Raw genomic sequence first — 17,270 nt, 5'->3', positions numbered from 1 at the left:
CTAAGCCAAGCCACTGATTGAGATGGAATCTCATAAACTTACAGACAGACTGGCCTCAAACCAAGATCCCTTGATCTCCACCTCCCAAACAGCCTCCACACCCAGCCTGAAGATGGGTGCTTCTGACAGCCCATGAGGAAACTAGAGCTTAGAGATGAAGCACTTGTCTAAGGCATATACAGTCAGACTGACACCAAGACGGGTGGGTCAGGTCTTGGTCTGTCCCTTCTCCCTGGGTCTCAGTTCCCTTTACTGTCAGGTGAAGGGATGGGCTTACAATTCCACCTGCAGGGAAGAGAAGAAGCTCTGTATAAATCTGCTTTGTGCCCCATGCAATGCTTGCCGGAGGTGCTGAGGCCCTGGCTCTAGAATACACAAGCAGGGCCTAATGACAGCCAAGGCCATCTGCATGTCCCATCTCCGTGTCCCTTAGGCATGGCCACAGTGCTGCAGGCCCCTCTATGCACCCTCTCAGTCCTTTTCACTCTGACACTGATATCCACCCCCTTCCTGAAGTCTCCACTGAGGCCTACACTAAAGCCACACTCCTTGATCCTTCATCCTGAGACAACCTCTCTGCTCAGAGTTCTCCTGTATTTATGCCTTATTCCAGCCTCTCCCACTTCCTCAGCTTTACGCATAGGATCCTGGAAGTCTGGGCCTAGTAGGCCACCTGACTTCAGTTTCTAGGCCACTGAATGTTCCCTAGATGGCCTTCCGCCTCCACTACATGTACCAGGCAGCAAGAGGCCAACAACTAACTGCCCAGCCTGACCTGGTCTCCCGTGTACAGCAGGCACACTGCCGACATCCATTCTCACTCGAGCTTCTTCACCAAAAAAAGCTGGCAGAGGACAGCCAGGAACACTGACTCCAAGGTCAAAAGGGCCACAGCGAAGCCCAAGACCACACACCCTGTCATGACCCCTGAGATGAAGAAAGTGGCTCCTATTGGAAGGTGGTGGAATCCTTAGGAGACAGGGCCTAGGAAGAAGAAAGCAGGTGACTTGGATTTGTCCTCTTTGGGGACATAATGTCTCTTATTCCTTTTGGTCCCCCTTGGCCACATATTTCCACCATGATTTACTGCTTTGCCATAGGCCCAAAAGCAACAGAGTCAAGTAACCATAGCCAAAAGAACCCTTTCCTCCTTGTAAGTTATTTCTGTCAAGTATATTGCCACAGCATATTGTTAACCAGGAAATCTGATTAACATATACTCCTAGGATTTGAACTCAGGGCTGTCTGACTCAAGGCCCATACTCTTCCCACATATCAGGTGCTTCCTTAAATGTTCAGCTCCATGTTTTCAAGGTCAGTTAGAATTGCGAGAAACAGAACAATTCTCACTATTTCTCCATGATATGTCTTCCTATATTAGGTACAGGACATCCAATGCTTCCAAGAGTCCTGTCTCTGTGGACCAGAGACACACAGGACACAGCCACACTAACCCTGCTTGGCCTTGGACTAGAGCTACCTGACCCATCCCTGAACCCACCCTCTCGGGTGGGACTAGGAAGAGAGAAGTGAAGGCAAAGACCCTCTCCACCCCCCCTCCCAAGCATCTGGCCAGCAGGTCTGTGTAAGAATCATGGCAAAGAGGTGACAAGCTTGCCTTGCCAAGATCCTCAACTAGAGAGGAGGTGAGAGATGAACAGCACATGCCCTAGAGGCCCCTTATAATGTGACCTCAAATCTCAAACAGCAGATGGCAAAGTGGCAGAGGTACCAGGACCCCTCAGAGGTACCACAGCCTCCTTACATGATGTTCTAGTTGGGGACTGTGGGCCCGGAAGAGGAAAGGCTCTCAGAGTCAACAGGGACAAGGAGAGGGACAGTCACCATCTCCGCAGCTTGGCCCTTATGATGGGAGTAGTCCAGAGCCCACAGATGCAGAGATATTCATGACAGAGTTATCACTAGACCACAGGGGAAGGGAAGCTGATGCAGTGATTTCCACGTCCAGTAATTTCCTCATTTGTCTTGTCAACATCCTTGTCCCACAGAGTGTCAAGTTCATTATGTAAAGATTTTCTGCAACAAAGACACTTAAGCATTGAGTCCGGGAAGCAGCAGGGGCCTGAGTTAATGTCAGGACCTTGGAGCCTCATCATTTACACAGCAAGGCAAAGGTATTTATCTACTAGAATAAACCTAACAGCCACTGTACACACACTGTAGTCAGCACCTGCTTTCTGAGCAAAAGATAAAAGAAACCTGGGTATCTGTGGGGGCCCAGGGAATCCTCACCACAGCAAGCCTGAGTCAACCCTGTCCTTATCCTACATCTGAACCCCAAGGCACTGTCTTAAAATCTACCAATCCAATGTGAATTTGCTTATTCCAAAGTAGTCAAGAAATGTAAAAATGTCAACCCACCATCGAGCCTAGTCTTACCAGATGAGCAAGATTTATCAGACTCAGGATAGAAATCTGCCCTGGGCCCAGTGTAGCTACTAGGACACCCACTGGGAAGGTCCCAGGGCAGGGGATTCATCATAACGGACTGGCTCTGTGTCTCCATTCTATTCCCCAATTTTCACCACAGCCCAAGGCCGTGTCCAGATTGCTACTTTCTGTCTACCACGGTTTAGATATCAAAAGGCTCATGTGCCAAATGCAGACACCTATTTTGAAAAGTATTAGGATATGGTGGAAACTTTAAGAGATAAAGCCCAGCGGGACATCTTTAGATTACTGGGTGATTGTGACTGTGGGAACCAGATCCCTTCCTCTTCCTCTACTTCACTTCCTGGCCCTGAGATAAGTAGTTGCACATCATCATTCATTCCCACCGTAATGTGCCACACAGGCCCAAAGCAACAAGATCGATGAAACATGGTCTAAAATTGTGAATCAAAGCAAACCTCTCCTCTCTGAGCTCATTATCGCAGGTGTGTATTATAAAGACAGAAAGCTGAATGACACACTGGCCAGGGCCTCTCTTCTCATAGAGGTCAGGAGTTCCCAGGACACATGCACCGCCCCGTCTCTAATCTCCACACATCCCTAGCCTTGATCACCTGACTGGGCATTCTCATCTCTGTCATCTTGGCAAAGCAAAATGGGGTAGTAAGGTCCTTGAAAACATATGGGGAGGGGGAGTTATTACAGTAGGTCTGTTGTAATCCAAAACTCAAGCCTCATTAACAACATTTTTATTCTTTGGTATTTAATTTCTCTAGTGAGGGAGAGTTAATGTTCTTTCTTAACAGAACAAGAATAGTCAAGAAACATCATACTGAGGAATTCTTCACTCTGAAAGGGTTTAGGGTCTCACTGGAAACTTTCTTGGTTCACAGTTTGGAACAGTGGCCATCAACCAGCAATATATAATGTGCTCCCCTACCCACCCCAGGGACATTTGGTAATGTGTGGAGACATTTTGGTGGTCATGACTTGTGGACATGTTAAGTATCTACTGAGTACAGGCTACAGAGGATGGTAAAGATCCTTCAGGACACAGTGGGTTCTTCCCACAAGGAAAAATTGCTCAGGCCAAAGCATGTCCATTGCTGCTATTGAGATAGTCTAGTTTAAAGCCGTAGAAGATTCCAAAGCTGACCACCAAAAATAAAAAAAAAAAAATCCCTGTAAATCTGTTTTGGGGTGGGTTTTTTTGTTGGTTTTTTTTGTGATTTGTTGTTGTTGTCTGCCAGTCCTCGGGCTTGAACTCAGGGCCTGGGCACTGTCCCTGAGCTTCTTTTGCTCAAGGCTAAAAACTCTGCCACTTGAGCTACCGCACCACTTCCAGCTTTTTCTGTTTATGTGGTGCTAAGGAATTGAACCCAGGGCTTCGTGCATGCTAGGCAAGCACTCTACCACTAAGCCACATTCCCAGCCCACCCTGTAAATCTGTGGCTGAAGCCAAGTGCCAATGGCTCAAGCCTATAATCCTAGTACTTAGGAAGCTGAAATTGGAGGACTAGGATTAAGGTGTGAGGCCAGCCTGGGCAGAAAATATCAAAAAAACTCATCTTCACCTAACCAGCAAAAAGACAACATTTGGAAGCATGGCTCAAGTGGTAGAGTGCTAATAATGAATGAAAAATCTGGGTGAGAGTTCAAGGCCCTAGTTCAAACCCCAGTACAGACACACATACATCCATGGCTGTGGTCCTGACATCGGCAAACGGCAGCTCCCGGAAGAGCTCATTCCTTCCCACCATTCTCAGGGCAGCTCTTGTCCCCAGTACTTTCAGTACACCTACATTGTAATGTGGCCACCTCATGAGATCAGATGGGAAACTGCCACTTTTCCAGGACTTTAGCTTGGGTTTCTTTGGATAAAGGATGCTTAATCTATGCCAACAACAATGATTTTCATTTCCACAATGCTCTCAAGAGTCCTGGATTATCCATCCATTGACTCTTGTACACATGACAAACATCCAACAAAGTTGGTACTGTGACTCTTCCCATTTCACAGCTGAGGAAACTGAGGGGCTGAGAGGCTAAATAACTTGACCAAGGACAAGCACTCCAAAGCAAAAGAGACAAGGAAACAGGAAGGTGGAATGAGGGCAAGATGGATGATGGAAGAGGGAAGTGACATCAGATTCAAAACCTGTCCGCGACAAATATCCTCAAATGCATCACTCCAGTCCACCAAGGAAGGAAAGAAAGCCAGATGTCTACAGTCTGGGAACCAAGGCTCAGAAATGGTAAGGGACAGTGCTAAAGGGGGGCCGAGCCGACAGATGCCCACCATGTTTGAATCCAAGTCCAGAGCTGCCTGGGCCACAACACAAGGACCAGAGAATAGGGCAAGTCCTAGCCAAGGCCACTTACCTGAGAAGATGGAGGCAAGCCTGAAGATGTCAGAGAGGCGTGAGGTCACTGGCTCGTAAGGTGAAGCTTCATAAAACTCCTCACCTGGAAAAGAGATGGGCATCAGACACGGGCTACCTTGGGCAGTGCACTCCCAGCTCTTGCTAGGCCTGAGAAAGCTCCATTCCTGTTCCTTCCCCAGAGGAAGTAAGAGACTAGATAGCCTTTCCCAGAGTGCAAAGTGCTGGACAGATAAGTTAGGGATGAAATGTTCAACATTTCACAGGGACAAATAAGTTACTTTTCTCCCAACTAAAGCAGGTAGAATGGCCTGTTCTCCTAAGTGACCTTTCTGCAGGACTAACCCTCTAGGAAGGATTTCTAAAAGTATCTGGAAAGGACAGGAAGGTAGAGCAAGAGTCCACAGAAGGCAAAGTACAAATCAAAGGATCTGAAGTCAGAGGACACCTCCTCACCTGCCCTGCCCCCAGCCCCAACCATCATGCAATGCAACTCCCTCATTGCACAAGACTGAGATGGCCCAGACAGAAGAAGCCACATGTCAGGGGTCACAGAGCTTTCCATGGCAGAGCTGGAGCTAGACTTTGGTGTCCTCGTCCCCATCCTATGGGAGCTTTGCCCAAATCCCTCAGGAGGACAGAATTCCCTGTTTCCTATGGCCTCACCAGAAGAACCTGGCGCTGAAGGTCACTGAGTGAGAGACCTGAACTCTGCTTCCTCTACACAATTCCCTTTCACAGGCTCCCCCCTCTCCTCCTGACCACCTCCACCTCCCCAGACTTTCCCCAGGACTCTGGGGATGCCTAGGAGGTTCACAAATGGACAATCGAGGAAAATGATGGGAGATAAATGGCAACAGGCTGCCCTGGAGACCACCACGGCCTCCTGGGGAATCCCTCAACCTTCGCCAATGCCTCTCAGGACAGGAAACAGCCTCAGGAGTCCTGCCCAGGAAGGAGAAATCAATGCACACTCACTCAGACTGTGTGTGTGGTGAGGGGGTGGGGCAGACAGGGGTGACCCACAACCTCCCACATTGATTTCCCATCCACTAGGGCCCTGCGCAGCTGCCAAGCACCCTGCCCATGGGGAGCTCACATAGGCAATTTCCATGGGGCCATCTAGAGGAAGGCACCTCCCTCCGCCCCCCCTCCCTGCTCTCCCTCACCCCCACCCCTGCAGGAGGCACTTAGGAAAGCCCTTAGCAGGAGATGCCTTCAGCCAGCCCAAAAGGCCACCCAGAGCCAAGTCTGGAGATGCAGCTAGACCTATATTGGTTCAGAAAGCAAGCAGTCCAAGGCAGGCATCAGTGGTTCACGCCTCTAATCCCAGCTACTCAGGAGGCTGAGATCTGAGAATAATGGTTCAAAGCCAGCCCAAGCAGGAAAGTCCAGGAGACACTTATCTCCAATTAAGCACCAAAAAAACTGGAAGGAGAGCTGTGGCTTAAGTGGTAGAGCGCTACCCTTGAGCACAAAAGCTCAGGGACAGCACTCAGGCACTGAGTTCAAGCCCCAGGACTGGTACCCAAAGAGGGGAGGGAGAGAAGAAGGGAGCAATTCAGCAGCACCAAGCAGACCCCAGGAAGAAGAGACTCACAAGGCCAAAGAAGCACAGCCCCTCCTGGTGATAAGGCCTCTGGCTTGCACTACAGCTCAGAGGAGACCCCCGCTGCCGGGCAACACCCAGGGCACACCTTGAGTTGCCTGCTGCAAAGGCTGATGACCTCACCCACCCTCCTTCATCTTCATGGCCTCTGCCCAGTCCCTTCTTCCCAAGTCTAAAAGAGCTACCTCCCTTCTATCTAGCAGCACTTGGCTCTCCTGGGAGATTCCTGAGGGTGGGGCCCGGCCATTTGGGGCCAAGAATCACCTCTATGGTGCCCCCTGTGTGCCCACACTCCTGAATGTGATTGAGGCACATTAACTCATTCCATCCTCTCCACTATTATCCTCCATGCACTGACAAGCGGCCCAGGGCACAGAAACGTGCCCTGGAACTTGCCCTCGCTGGTTTTATGTCACACTGTTGGTGAGCAGCAGGCAAAGCCAGGCCTGGAAGCAACCCAGGAAGGTCTCTCCAGAGCCCAGAACACTCTCTCCAAATCAGGGCCATTCTTGAAACTCTATCAATCTTTGGTGAACACAGGTGTCTGTCACTTCCCACAGGACAGGGGTCTGTTGCGTGCTGGACAATATACCCAGGGCAGGGTTCTTCCTTCTGGTCTGCATAGAGCACAACCACAGACAGACCTGAGTGTGACTGACTAACCTCAAGCAGGGACCTGGAGCCCCCTCTAACTCCACTCATTTACATGGGCTTTCTCTGTAGCCACTTAAACCTTACATCCAGGATGTCAGGATTCTTGGGAACTGCACAAGACTGTTCTTTGTGGTTGACCAATCAGAGCCCCTCAAATATCAACCTGGCACCATAACCTCAGCCACCAGTGCCATCACACTCTTGTAAATGTGGGCTTGGGTAATCACAGAAGGAAACAGGCCCCAGGCCAGAGGGTCATCCCCAAGGCAGTGGGAAGAGACCAGCACACGGCTTCAGGAACCTGAGCGTGAGCCTGGGTTCTGCCATTGGCTTGCTGTGCGTCCTGGGCACACTCTCTACGCCTTGGCTTCCCCACTAATTGGAGAGTGGACCCAAGCAATGTCCAGTTCCTTCGTGGTTCCAATTCCAAGAGATCAGTAGCTACTGTTTCAAAGGCCACACATGGCTGCCACCACTGGTACCTCTTCCCCCCCTGCCACTCCAGATCTGTCCACTGGCAGAAGGGATCAGCTTCAGAGGGGAGGGGAAGGCAAAGCCGAGGCCTGGGTGAGTCACACCCACCTATGGAGCCCAGAAATAAAGAATGGAAGGAAAATCCAGTCTACACACATCTCCCCCCTCTCTCTCAGCAGGTCCTGCCCTCCCCTCGCTCCAGCCCAGCTGGGCTATTATGAGTCATTAAGAAGCAGGAAGGAGGTACCTACAGCCTCTCCAGGGAGACCAATCCACCCCAGTGGTAATAATTAGTTCTTAGGTAGCCCTGCCACTCACAGAACTGGGCCTGCCATTCAAGGGCCTCCTGGCTTCCCCCCCACACCCCACCCCCCGGCCAACGCTGGGCAGATCTCTGACCCCCCAGACCCAAGAGAAGGTAGAGCCCCTGGGAAGAAGGGATGGGGATGAGCTGGCTGCTGATCTGGTCAGAGATCAAGGGAATGCCTCTCACCCTGTGTGTGACCACCATGGGGACTGTGGTTTCTGCAGGGTTGCATTCCTCTCAAGCACATAGTAGGTGTTCAGTTAACATGAGGAGTAAATTAACAAACCAGCCATCTCAAGGCTCAAAACCACAGACCTTGTAGAGGTACCCAGGCATCAAGGGGCTCTGGAACCCATCACTAAGTGTGCAATTAAGCACACAGGCATCATCACTGCAACTATCTCAAAATGGCGAGCACCTTGTCTCTCCAGACTCCCAACACTGTCCCTTTGTGCTGATCTGGTCATGCCATAGAAGCTGCCTGAGGTAGCAGGGCTGCTTGTGCTAAAAGATCCAGCAGCAGTTCTTCTGTCCCCTTGTCTGTCCATACATGGCCACAACAGCTGCCCACCGTCCTCTGCACTGACCCTGCAGACTCTGGAGAGGAAAGCAGGAAGCAGAAGTGTCTCGCTCAGAATGCCAGAGCTATGAGGACTTGCACATGGGAGTAGGCTCTCAGGGAACATCTCCTCATCTCGTGTTAAACCAAACACACATGCCTTAGGACAGTATTTTCCCCCTCGACTCTTCGAGCTCCAGGAATCAAGGTTGCTAGGGAAAAGTGGCTGCTTCATAAAGTAATTCCTGTTATTGATGGGAGAAATACTACTAACAAACTATACACACTTCCTGTTCCTACGTCCCTAGAGTATCTGAGCATCTGGTCCTGCTCTTGCTGGACCTGAAGTATGCAAGCTATTCACAAGAAGGATGCACTGCACACCTATTGCCCTAGTCCACCTGACTTACCCCATTCTCCATCGCCCTTGCAGAATGCCTTCCCCCAGCCCATCCTCTCAGGTCGTGGTCCCAAGCCGGGTCTCTATCCCTCCCAGTGTGATCACAGACACTCCTTAGCTGTGATTCCTGAAACACACCCACACTGAAGTCTCTCTCTACACTCATCCCATACCAGAAATCCACCCTGGCCAGTAACTGACATGAGCTCTCAAATAAACCTGTCAGTCTTCTCCTTACAGCCTTCATTGTGGCTTCTGATCAGCCCCGTCACCACCCAGATACCAAGACAGGAAGCTGGGGGTCCTCCATCATCTCTCTCCTACCCTCTTATAGGCCACCTGCCACCAAGACCTGTTGACTCTACCTTCTGGAAAGTGCTGTTCCCTCCTCCTCATTGCTGACAGTATTCCATTCCTGCCACCATTACTCCTGTTCTTCATCCCAATGGTGGCTTCTGACTCATGGCTTCCGGATGATCCTCATAAATGAGTCTCTACTAGAACCACACAAGCATTCTAAAGACAACTATAACCAGCTCACTTTACTCTCGGGGGCTCCCTGCTGTCCATCTCTCCACCTGTGTCCTTCCTCTACCTCCCCACTTTCCCCCTAGTTTTTATCTTTTCTAACGCTGACTCGTCCTTCAGTATCAACCTAGAGGCTGCTTCCTCAGTAAGGCCCTTTAGATGTTGTCTCATGAGCTTGGAAGGTGAGGATAGAAGGATCAAGATTTGAGGCCAGCCCAGCAAGACCCTATCTCAATTCCAGCTAGGAAGGAGATAAAGACAGAGGATAGCAGCACAAGGCCGGCTCTGTCTGAAAAATAACTAAAGCCAAAAGGGCTAGAAGTAGAGCTCAAGGGGTAAGCGTCTGCTTAGCAAGCACAATACCCCAAGTTCAAACCCCAGCCCCTTCATAGAGATGTCATAACAAATGTCTAGAGACCCTTCTGAGGTACTACCTTTGAACCCTGCACCTTCTAATCATAGCACTGGCACTGCCAAATGCCAGAATCCTCCCCCCACTCTTACCTGCAACACCCACCAAGCCTATAGCTTTGTGAAGGAGGAGGCTGCCCCAGCTTGTGTCGGCAGACAGCACACTCTCAATCTCTATTGAATTAATAAATAGACATCCAGCCAAATGGCTGGACGTGCAAATCCCCCAAACCCAGAAGTCTGGAGTAGGAAGGGAACACAGGGGTGTTGTTGGAAAAGGGGCAATCAGGTTCTGGTTTGGGCAGGTTGAGACAGGCTTGCCAGGGGACATGGGATCTGCTGCCTACATCCTGCCGGGAGGTCTAGAGAAGGTACCTAGGCTTTCTAGAGGGATCTGGAAGTCACATGCAGAACAGATCCCATTCAATCTAGAGGACATGGTTGGTAGAGGGGCAGGGGCTGGTTTCTCTGGGCATCCAAGCTCTGTGTGCACCTGGCCAGGTCACCCCACGACGGAGTTCTCCATCCTGAGCCCCTGGCCGCCTCACCTGCCCCTCCCCTGGGCTTACCCTCCGTCAGCCCCAGGTGGATACTCCAGTAGATCTGCAGACACTGTAGCTCCTTCTTCATGCCTCGCTTGCAGCGGCAGTCGTACAGCGGGCTCTCCTGCAAGACCTCCAGGGCGGCCTGGCACTCCTTGTTGGCCAGCATGGTGTTGCGATCTCGGCCGGCCAGACACTGTCGAAGTGTGCGGTAGCGGGAACTGCAGTTGGATTCGGCGGCGCACAGCTCATTGGCCCGGACACAGTCCACTGGGGGGCGCCAGCCGTGGAGCTCGGGGCCCTGCGGGGAGGAAGGGCTGGCCAAAGAGCGGAGGGTTTCGTCTGGGTGGTGGGGAGGGAAGACAAGCATGAATGAGGGCCACCACAGTCGCTGCCCCCGAGATGCAGGCCTGGGACTTGGGCCTTTCAGGAAAGGCCACACCCACTGTCCACCAAGGCACAGCACAGACAGCTCAGCCCCCCGAGGCCAACTCAGGCTGCATGCTTGGCACTCTGTTCCTCCTCCAGCACGAGCCCTGGGCCCAGGGACACAGCACCATGATGCCCACCAGAAGGCCTTGCTGGAGCCTACAGCCTGGATAAGACGCCAGCCATCCAGCACAGAGCTGGGGAGGACTGCTAGTGGGTGCAGCTGGGGGGGGCGGGGGGGGACTAGGAATCTTGATTCGATCTCTACCCACCAACTTCTGAACTAGCTTGAGGACCATCCAAAGCCTCTATTGGCTTTGTGGAATCCAGAAAGTCATTGGATTTTCAGAGCCCGTCTGACCCTTATACAGACCCTCGAGTCTACTTTCCACATCACCTCCTAGGAAACCCAGGCCCAAGCAAGGGAGATGATGGCTCAGAGTCGCACCAGAGGCAGGAAATCCCCTCCAGCCCCTAGTCTCCTTGTTCTGAGCTGCTAAGCTAGATGTTCCCAAGGGACAATCTGAGACTAGCCTAAGTCTGTGGTCCAGGGCTTCTCAGGAGGGAGGAAAGGCCTCTTTGAGGTCCAGATCCTTCACACTTGCTAGTCCAATTTCACACAAGACAAAGGCCTAAAGCCTCTCCAGCCAGGACAAGTTCTATCCCAACCCCCTCGAAAAGAAAATACATTAGGAGAAGCAGGTGAGAAACTCCATCTTGGTGTCTCTGTCTCTCAGCTTCTCTCCCTTACTGCCTCCCAAGGGCTATGTTCTCAACAGATCTCTCTCTCTCTCCCTCTCTCCTCCTCCTCTCTTCCCTCCTCATTCCCCTTTTCTTTCCTCTGCCCCCACACTCACACTCCCCTGAAATTCTCTCTCCCTCTGTCTCTCTTTCAAAAGCCAAATACTAAATCAATTACAAAAGGCAAAGAGCTTTTCCCTTTCAGGCCCTACCTCACTGCTCCAAAACGTTGGACAAACACCCATCAGCCCACCCACCAGTGTCCTCAGAACGGAGCAGGAAGGGGACTCGCAGGTGAAGCACAGGAAGAGGCTGGCCTGACCCTCTCAAAGTCAAGCTTCCAAAATGGTTTCCTCCAGATGTGGACATCTTCCTGTCTCCCTGTCCTTCAGAAGCCCCTAACTCCAGAACCTGCCTCAAAAAAAAGCTTCATACCATGGTCAGAACCACAACTGCCTTTTCCAAGAATGATTAGAGAGATGTCCTCCCACCCCAAAACATGATTTTAAAAAATCCTAGTCCAGTGGTCCCTTCCTTGGAATACTGCAGGATACACACACACACACACACACACACACACACACACACACACACACACACACACACACACACACACACACACACACACACACACACACACACACCTGCCCAGAACCACCAATCTCGGCCTTCTCCCTAGGAGGCCCTGGTCAGGGGGGAGCTACAGCAAGGAGACAGCGACACCTAGAGGCAGAGAAGTGCACAGTCAGTCTGTCACTCCCCAGAACCCCTAGAGAAAAGAAACCTCTCCCACAGAGGACCCAGGGCAAGAAGTCTACCCCATCAGGACACAGCAGAGAAGAGCAAGAAATTGGCTGAAGCTTAAAGAGGCAGAGGAAGGGACAGGACAAAAGACAAGTCTTTCTCCCACTGGCCACATCTCCTCCCTAGAACAGGAAGAGCTGAAGGATGTGGCCACACGAAGTCCAGACCAGAGCAAAATCCCTACAGAGACAGCCAAGTCTACCCAGCTACCTGCTGGCTGGCTGGAGACATGTCCTCCACACAAGCTGAGGTGGCATCTTTCTTTTCCAGTTTCAGCAGATTCGCACATCCCTGCACCAGACCGGGCGCCTCTGGGCTACCCAAGAGCAGCTGAGCCAACACTCCCCCATACCCCAGCTTGCACCTGCTGGTCCCTTGCAGCCAGCCAGCCAGCCAGCCAGCCAGCCCTGCGCTCTCCACTGACTTTGTCCCAGGGCCTGAGGAGATGGTTTTCATTCCACCTGACTGAGCTAAGGACAGCACTGTCCAGCAGGGTCTGTGCCTAATCCCCTGTATCCTCAGCCCTTTGTAGTGAGGATACTGGGCCATGAAGACATTCACCCTGCCTGTCCTGCATATAGGTGGGACCTAGAGTCTCAGGGGATCGTCTTACACAACCCTGGGCCAAAAGTAAGGGCTTTCTCCCCATCCTGCCACATGTCCCCCATGATGGGACAGGGATTTCGGCTGCCAAGGACTCAGCCTGCCTTTTACCACCTCTCCCTGGTTCTCATATTAGATTTCACAATGTGCAGAGTCAAAGCCAGCCAGGAAAGGGGAATCATGGCAACCCAGAGCCTGTTCCCAAGAATCCTGGGAGAAAAAAATGTCAGAAGGTATCTTAGAGGTATTCCCAACCCCGAATTAAAGGAAGCTTGGATCTCCAAGGCAGACAGGTGAAGCAGCTTCTAGACACAGGAGACTGAGAAGATGACCCTCTTATACCCAAGATCCCCAAAAAGAGCCAGAATACATGCTAGAATGCCCACTGAGAAGGAGGCCCTGGAACCAGACCCCCACCCACCTCACAGGTCCCATAGCACTCATTCCTGTAAACCAACGCTGGAGGTCAGGGTAGCTGGACAAAAAGAGGCTTTCCCTCCCTGAAAGAAGTCTTTGAGAGGCCTCCCCTTCACTCAGAACCTTGGGAAGGGCATCCCAAGGCACTTGCCCTGGAAGCACTCTTCTCTTCACCACAGTCCAGCCCACATCACCTATCAAGTCCGGAGCTCCTGAGACACCTCCAACCAATTCCCACTACAAGATCCTGGCCATGAAAAGGGCTCTGGGCTAAACTTTCCTTCGCGCCATCCAGTGCCATCCTTCTAGCATCTTTGAGTATCCTCAGCTAAGCCCTCAGCCCAGTGTTCTTAGGGGCCAGGGAACTGAAGCCAAAGGTTGTATGACTCAAAAGGCCGCCAGCATCTCCTCTCTCCTAATACTGACCCTCCCCCTGCACCACTCAGCCCTCAGGTCATAGATAATGGTAGGCATCTCTGCTTCCACCTGAGACACACACTCTTACGCATACAACCACCACAGGCAAGAGCCCAGTGCCACTTTTGGAAAGAAGAGACCACTGGCTCCTTCCTCAGCCACTGCAGCCAGGGACATCTTGCCTGCAACATGAGGGTCTGGGCTTGAGAGGGAGACATACACACACACACACACACACACACACACACACACACACACACACACACACACACCCTGCCTCTGCCCCTAGAAAGCACTCACAACCTAGAAGCCCTGCCCGGCTGTGTGGCAGGGTGCAGCTCAGCTGCAGGCTGCTTTGCCTGGAATACAATTTTCTTTTTCTGCTTGGCCCTGATCATTCTAAGCCCCAGAAAGCTGTGTTTTCACACTGGCAGCAGGAGAAAAGGTCAGGTTTTATAACAATCCCTTCAGAATAAGAGGCCACTTTCTAGGGGGTTGCAGGATTTCCATAGAGGACCCGGAGCCCCTTGCAACCTCCTGGCTCTGTCCCTCACACCCCAGAGAGAAGCTGCCACCGGTTGAGGGAGGCAAGGTGGGGAAAGCCACACCCCAGGGCAGGGCCATACCCTCTAGGATGGAATGCCCAGGAGTGGGAGGGGCAGGAGGACAGCCAGACAGGCCAAGGGCCCTGGATGCAGCCAACACTGACTCCCACTGACTTCAGATTCCCTACCTGGCCGCTTTCTAGGCCCCACACATCTGTGACAGCCCCTGCCTTCCACATCAGGGCCTGACTGCTGAGGAAAGGGTGCGTGTGCCACCTGCCTGGCAGCTTGGCACACCCCTAGCTACCAGCAAACCACAGTGGCTGCAACAGCACTGGCACTGCTCTACACACAGACACACACTCACACGCACACACACTCACTCATACGCACAGTTCCCCAGCCCCCTCCTCTGAGCACCTACTCCCTGGAGCCAGCCTAGCCTGGAACTCTTGGTCAGCACACAGACTAGCAAACGCCTACTTTTCCTCACCTGTACCAGGAAATTGCTGCCTTTATAGAGCTCTGCCCCTCAAGCAGCTGAGATTTCACACCGCAGAGGAGGCAAGGGGGGAGGGGGACTTGCAAATAAATTGATGAGGGGTTCGGGAGCGTGGAGGGAGGGGGCTTACAGAATGAGCAGTGGTCTTTGTTCAGATCTGTTTTCCTGCCTGCCTTACTCCCCCACTTTTCACCCAAAAAAGCAAACTTGAGCCTCTTTCCCTCACCTTCCCCAAGCTACTCACCTCCACCCCCACCCCCGCCTCAGAAGGTGCGATAGGGGAGGCCTTAAACTTCCGCCCCCCACCCCCGCAGCCCTGGCACTTCCCCGCCCACCCATCTGCCTAGGATCCGGTGGAAGGAAGCGCAAAGGATGGAGAGAAACTTGCAAAGTGTTCCAGAGAGTGGGGAGATCGGGGTACAATTGTCCAGAGGTTGATTGGCAGGTGGGGGGAGCGGCTGCCAGGGCTCTTAGAAGATGTCCAACCAGAAGCTCCTGCCCGATGCTCCTTGGCGATTGACTCCTGGAAGGAGCCGATCGGAAAAGGAGGGGGGGGGGGGCTGGCATGATTTATCTCCCCTCTCTTCCAGATCAAGAGCTGATTTATTTTTCTGAAGTTGGTGCAAATTGAGCCCATTTTTAAGGGGTCTCGCAGGGGCGTGTGTGTGTGTGTGTGTGTGTGTGTGTGTGTGTGCAGGGGAGCGAGTGATGGATCGGATGTTGTCAGTCTCCTCCCCGCTCCCCTGCGCAGCCAGTCAGCCGTGGCACGACTCCCTCTGCCCGCGTCCGGGCTGCCGGAGCCGCTCGCTTCGCCGGCGCCCGGGCCCCCGTCTCGCCCCGCGGCGCGCGCTCTCCGTGGTCTCCCGCGGAGCCCCCCGCGTGCCCGGCTTCTCGCCGGCGCCCCGTTACGCGCGGCCCCGCGCAGCCCCCGGGCTTACCGCCCGCAGGTACTCACCTAAAAAGAAGAAGAGGCAGAAGGCGTTTGCCAAGATCATGTTAGATAAATCCCAGTTTTGTTTTGTGGCGGTTGCTTTTTTTTTTTTTCTAGATGTGTCTCTCTCCCTCAGGTTCAGAAAGCAGAGATATAATCGCAATCTCGCCGAGCGGCGACGATCAGCTCCAAATCCAATGCGGAGATCGCTGCCAGCCAGTCCGCCCGGTGAAGCTCCGGAGTCCCGCGATCGTCGCCGGCGGCGGAGGGGGTGGGGTGGGAGGCGGGCGGTGGGCTGCCCCTCGACGCCAGCCGAGCCCACTGAAGCCAAAGGCGCGCGTCCCCGAGGTGTCTGGCGGCCTGGGAAAAGCCAGCAGCCCGGTCCTGGGGTCAGCCCTTCCCCCGCCCCTCGATCAGGCCGGCCAAGGCGCGAGTGCCCGCGGGTCCGGCTCCCCGGCGCTGCCCGGCAGGGGGACCGGGGAGGTGGCGGCGGCGAGGAAGCGGCCGGGGAAGGGGGGGGGCGGGATCGGAATAAATGCAAATAGCAAAGAAAATCCACCGACGGGGAGGGGGGTGGGGTGTGAGCGCCAAGGAGCAGAATCCAGCCGGGAGCCTCGAGGACGGGAGACGAGAGTCGTTTCCTTCACACCAAGAGGAAGAAGAGATTCCAAAATATATAACCCGCCACCTGTCCCCGCTGACCTTTGCTCCGCTCACTTTTTCTGATGGAATTCCAGCGCCCCGGCGTCTCTGCGAGCCTCTCCCTCGCTCTCTCCCTCCCTCGCTCTCTCTCCCTCGCTCTTTGCTCTCGCTCTCCCCAGCTCTCCTCTCTCCCGCCCTTCTCCCTCTCTCCCTGCTCCTCCCTCCGCCCGCCCCCTCCCCCTCCGCGGCTCCCCCTCCGCGGCTCGGCGCCCGCGCCCCTCTCCTCTCCGCCCCGGGCCCGGCGCGCGGCTCCCCCGGCGGCTGGCGGGGCGCGCGGCGGAGCAGCGGCCGCTCTGCGTCGGCGACGCCGGGAAGGGGACGGCTCTGCCGCCTGGCTCCCTCGGTTCAGCCGCCTTGCCCTTCTCGGGACTGACCTGCTCTGCTTTGCCCAAGAACCGGCCGGCTTCCCCCAGCTGAGGCTCCAACCCAGGGCTCCCCGCGAGGAGAGGGGGTGCGTCCTCCGAGTCCCCCAGCCTCAGTCCCCGAGCCGTGGGGTCTCGGAGGCCTGGGTGAGGCTGGAGGGCGCGGGGGTGGGGGGGTCCCCGGAGCCAGAGCCATCCGGTGGCACAAGGCGGTAGGGCGCTTGGAAAATCCTGAGCTGGTGACCGGGCCCAGGAGGGGGGACGGGGGCTCCACCCGCGGCCCGCTAGCCCAAGCAGAGTCTCGGGTTCGTGCCATGGACGCCCCGATGCCCCGCAGCCTGCCTGCCCCAGTCCAGCCCCGCGCGTGCTCCCCACGCGGAGCTCCAGAACTTTCCCTGCACATCCGCGAGGCGTTTGCGCCCCGCACACTCCCAGCCTCACGGACCTTGAGAATTCCCTTCCTCGATTGTCTCCCCGTCCCGGGGACCCCTGAGAACACGGCTGTGTGGGCTACCTGACCTCCCCCAGGCCCCAAGAGAA

General features: G+C 53.9%; 1 protein-coding gene across 3 annotated transcripts in view; it reads right to left on the bottom strand.

Annotated features, from left to right (window-relative positions):
• Gfra2 (GDNF family receptor alpha 2) overlaps positions 1 to 16,815 on the bottom strand; it is a 75,275-nt gene extending 58,460 nt beyond the window's left edge. Inside the window, exons 1-4 of one of the 3 annotated variants that reach the window (XM_042667230.1) lie at positions 16,743 to 16,815; positions 15,691 to 16,307; positions 10,305 to 10,619; positions 4,795 to 4,878 (exon numbers count right to left, since the gene is read on the bottom strand). In XM_042667230.1, the coding sequence (XP_042523164.1) occupies positions 4,795 to 4,878; positions 10,305 to 10,619; positions 15,691 to 15,730 (439 nt within the window). In that variant the 5' untranslated portion in view covers positions 15,731 to 16,307; positions 16,743 to 16,815. Of the gene's footprint in view, positions 1 to 4,794; positions 4,879 to 10,304; positions 10,620 to 15,690; positions 16,477 to 16,742 lie in introns of those variants that run through there. The other 2 variants (XM_042667231.1, XM_042667232.1) reach the window with 2 other exon arrangements.
• Between the last annotated feature and the right edge of the window lie 455 nt (positions 16,816 to 17,270).

Source organism: Dipodomys spectabilis, unplaced genomic scaffold (genome assembly GCF_019054845.1).
Source record: "Dipodomys spectabilis isolate Male_0828 unplaced genomic scaffold, ASM1905484v1 ptg000380l, whole genome shotgun sequence".
NCBI classification, from domain to species: domain Eukaryota; kingdom Metazoa; phylum Chordata; class Mammalia; order Rodentia; family Heteromyidae; genus Dipodomys; species Dipodomys spectabilis.
Note: the sequence above shows the minus strand (reverse complement) of the source record. Positions and strands in the feature narration are given on the sequence as shown.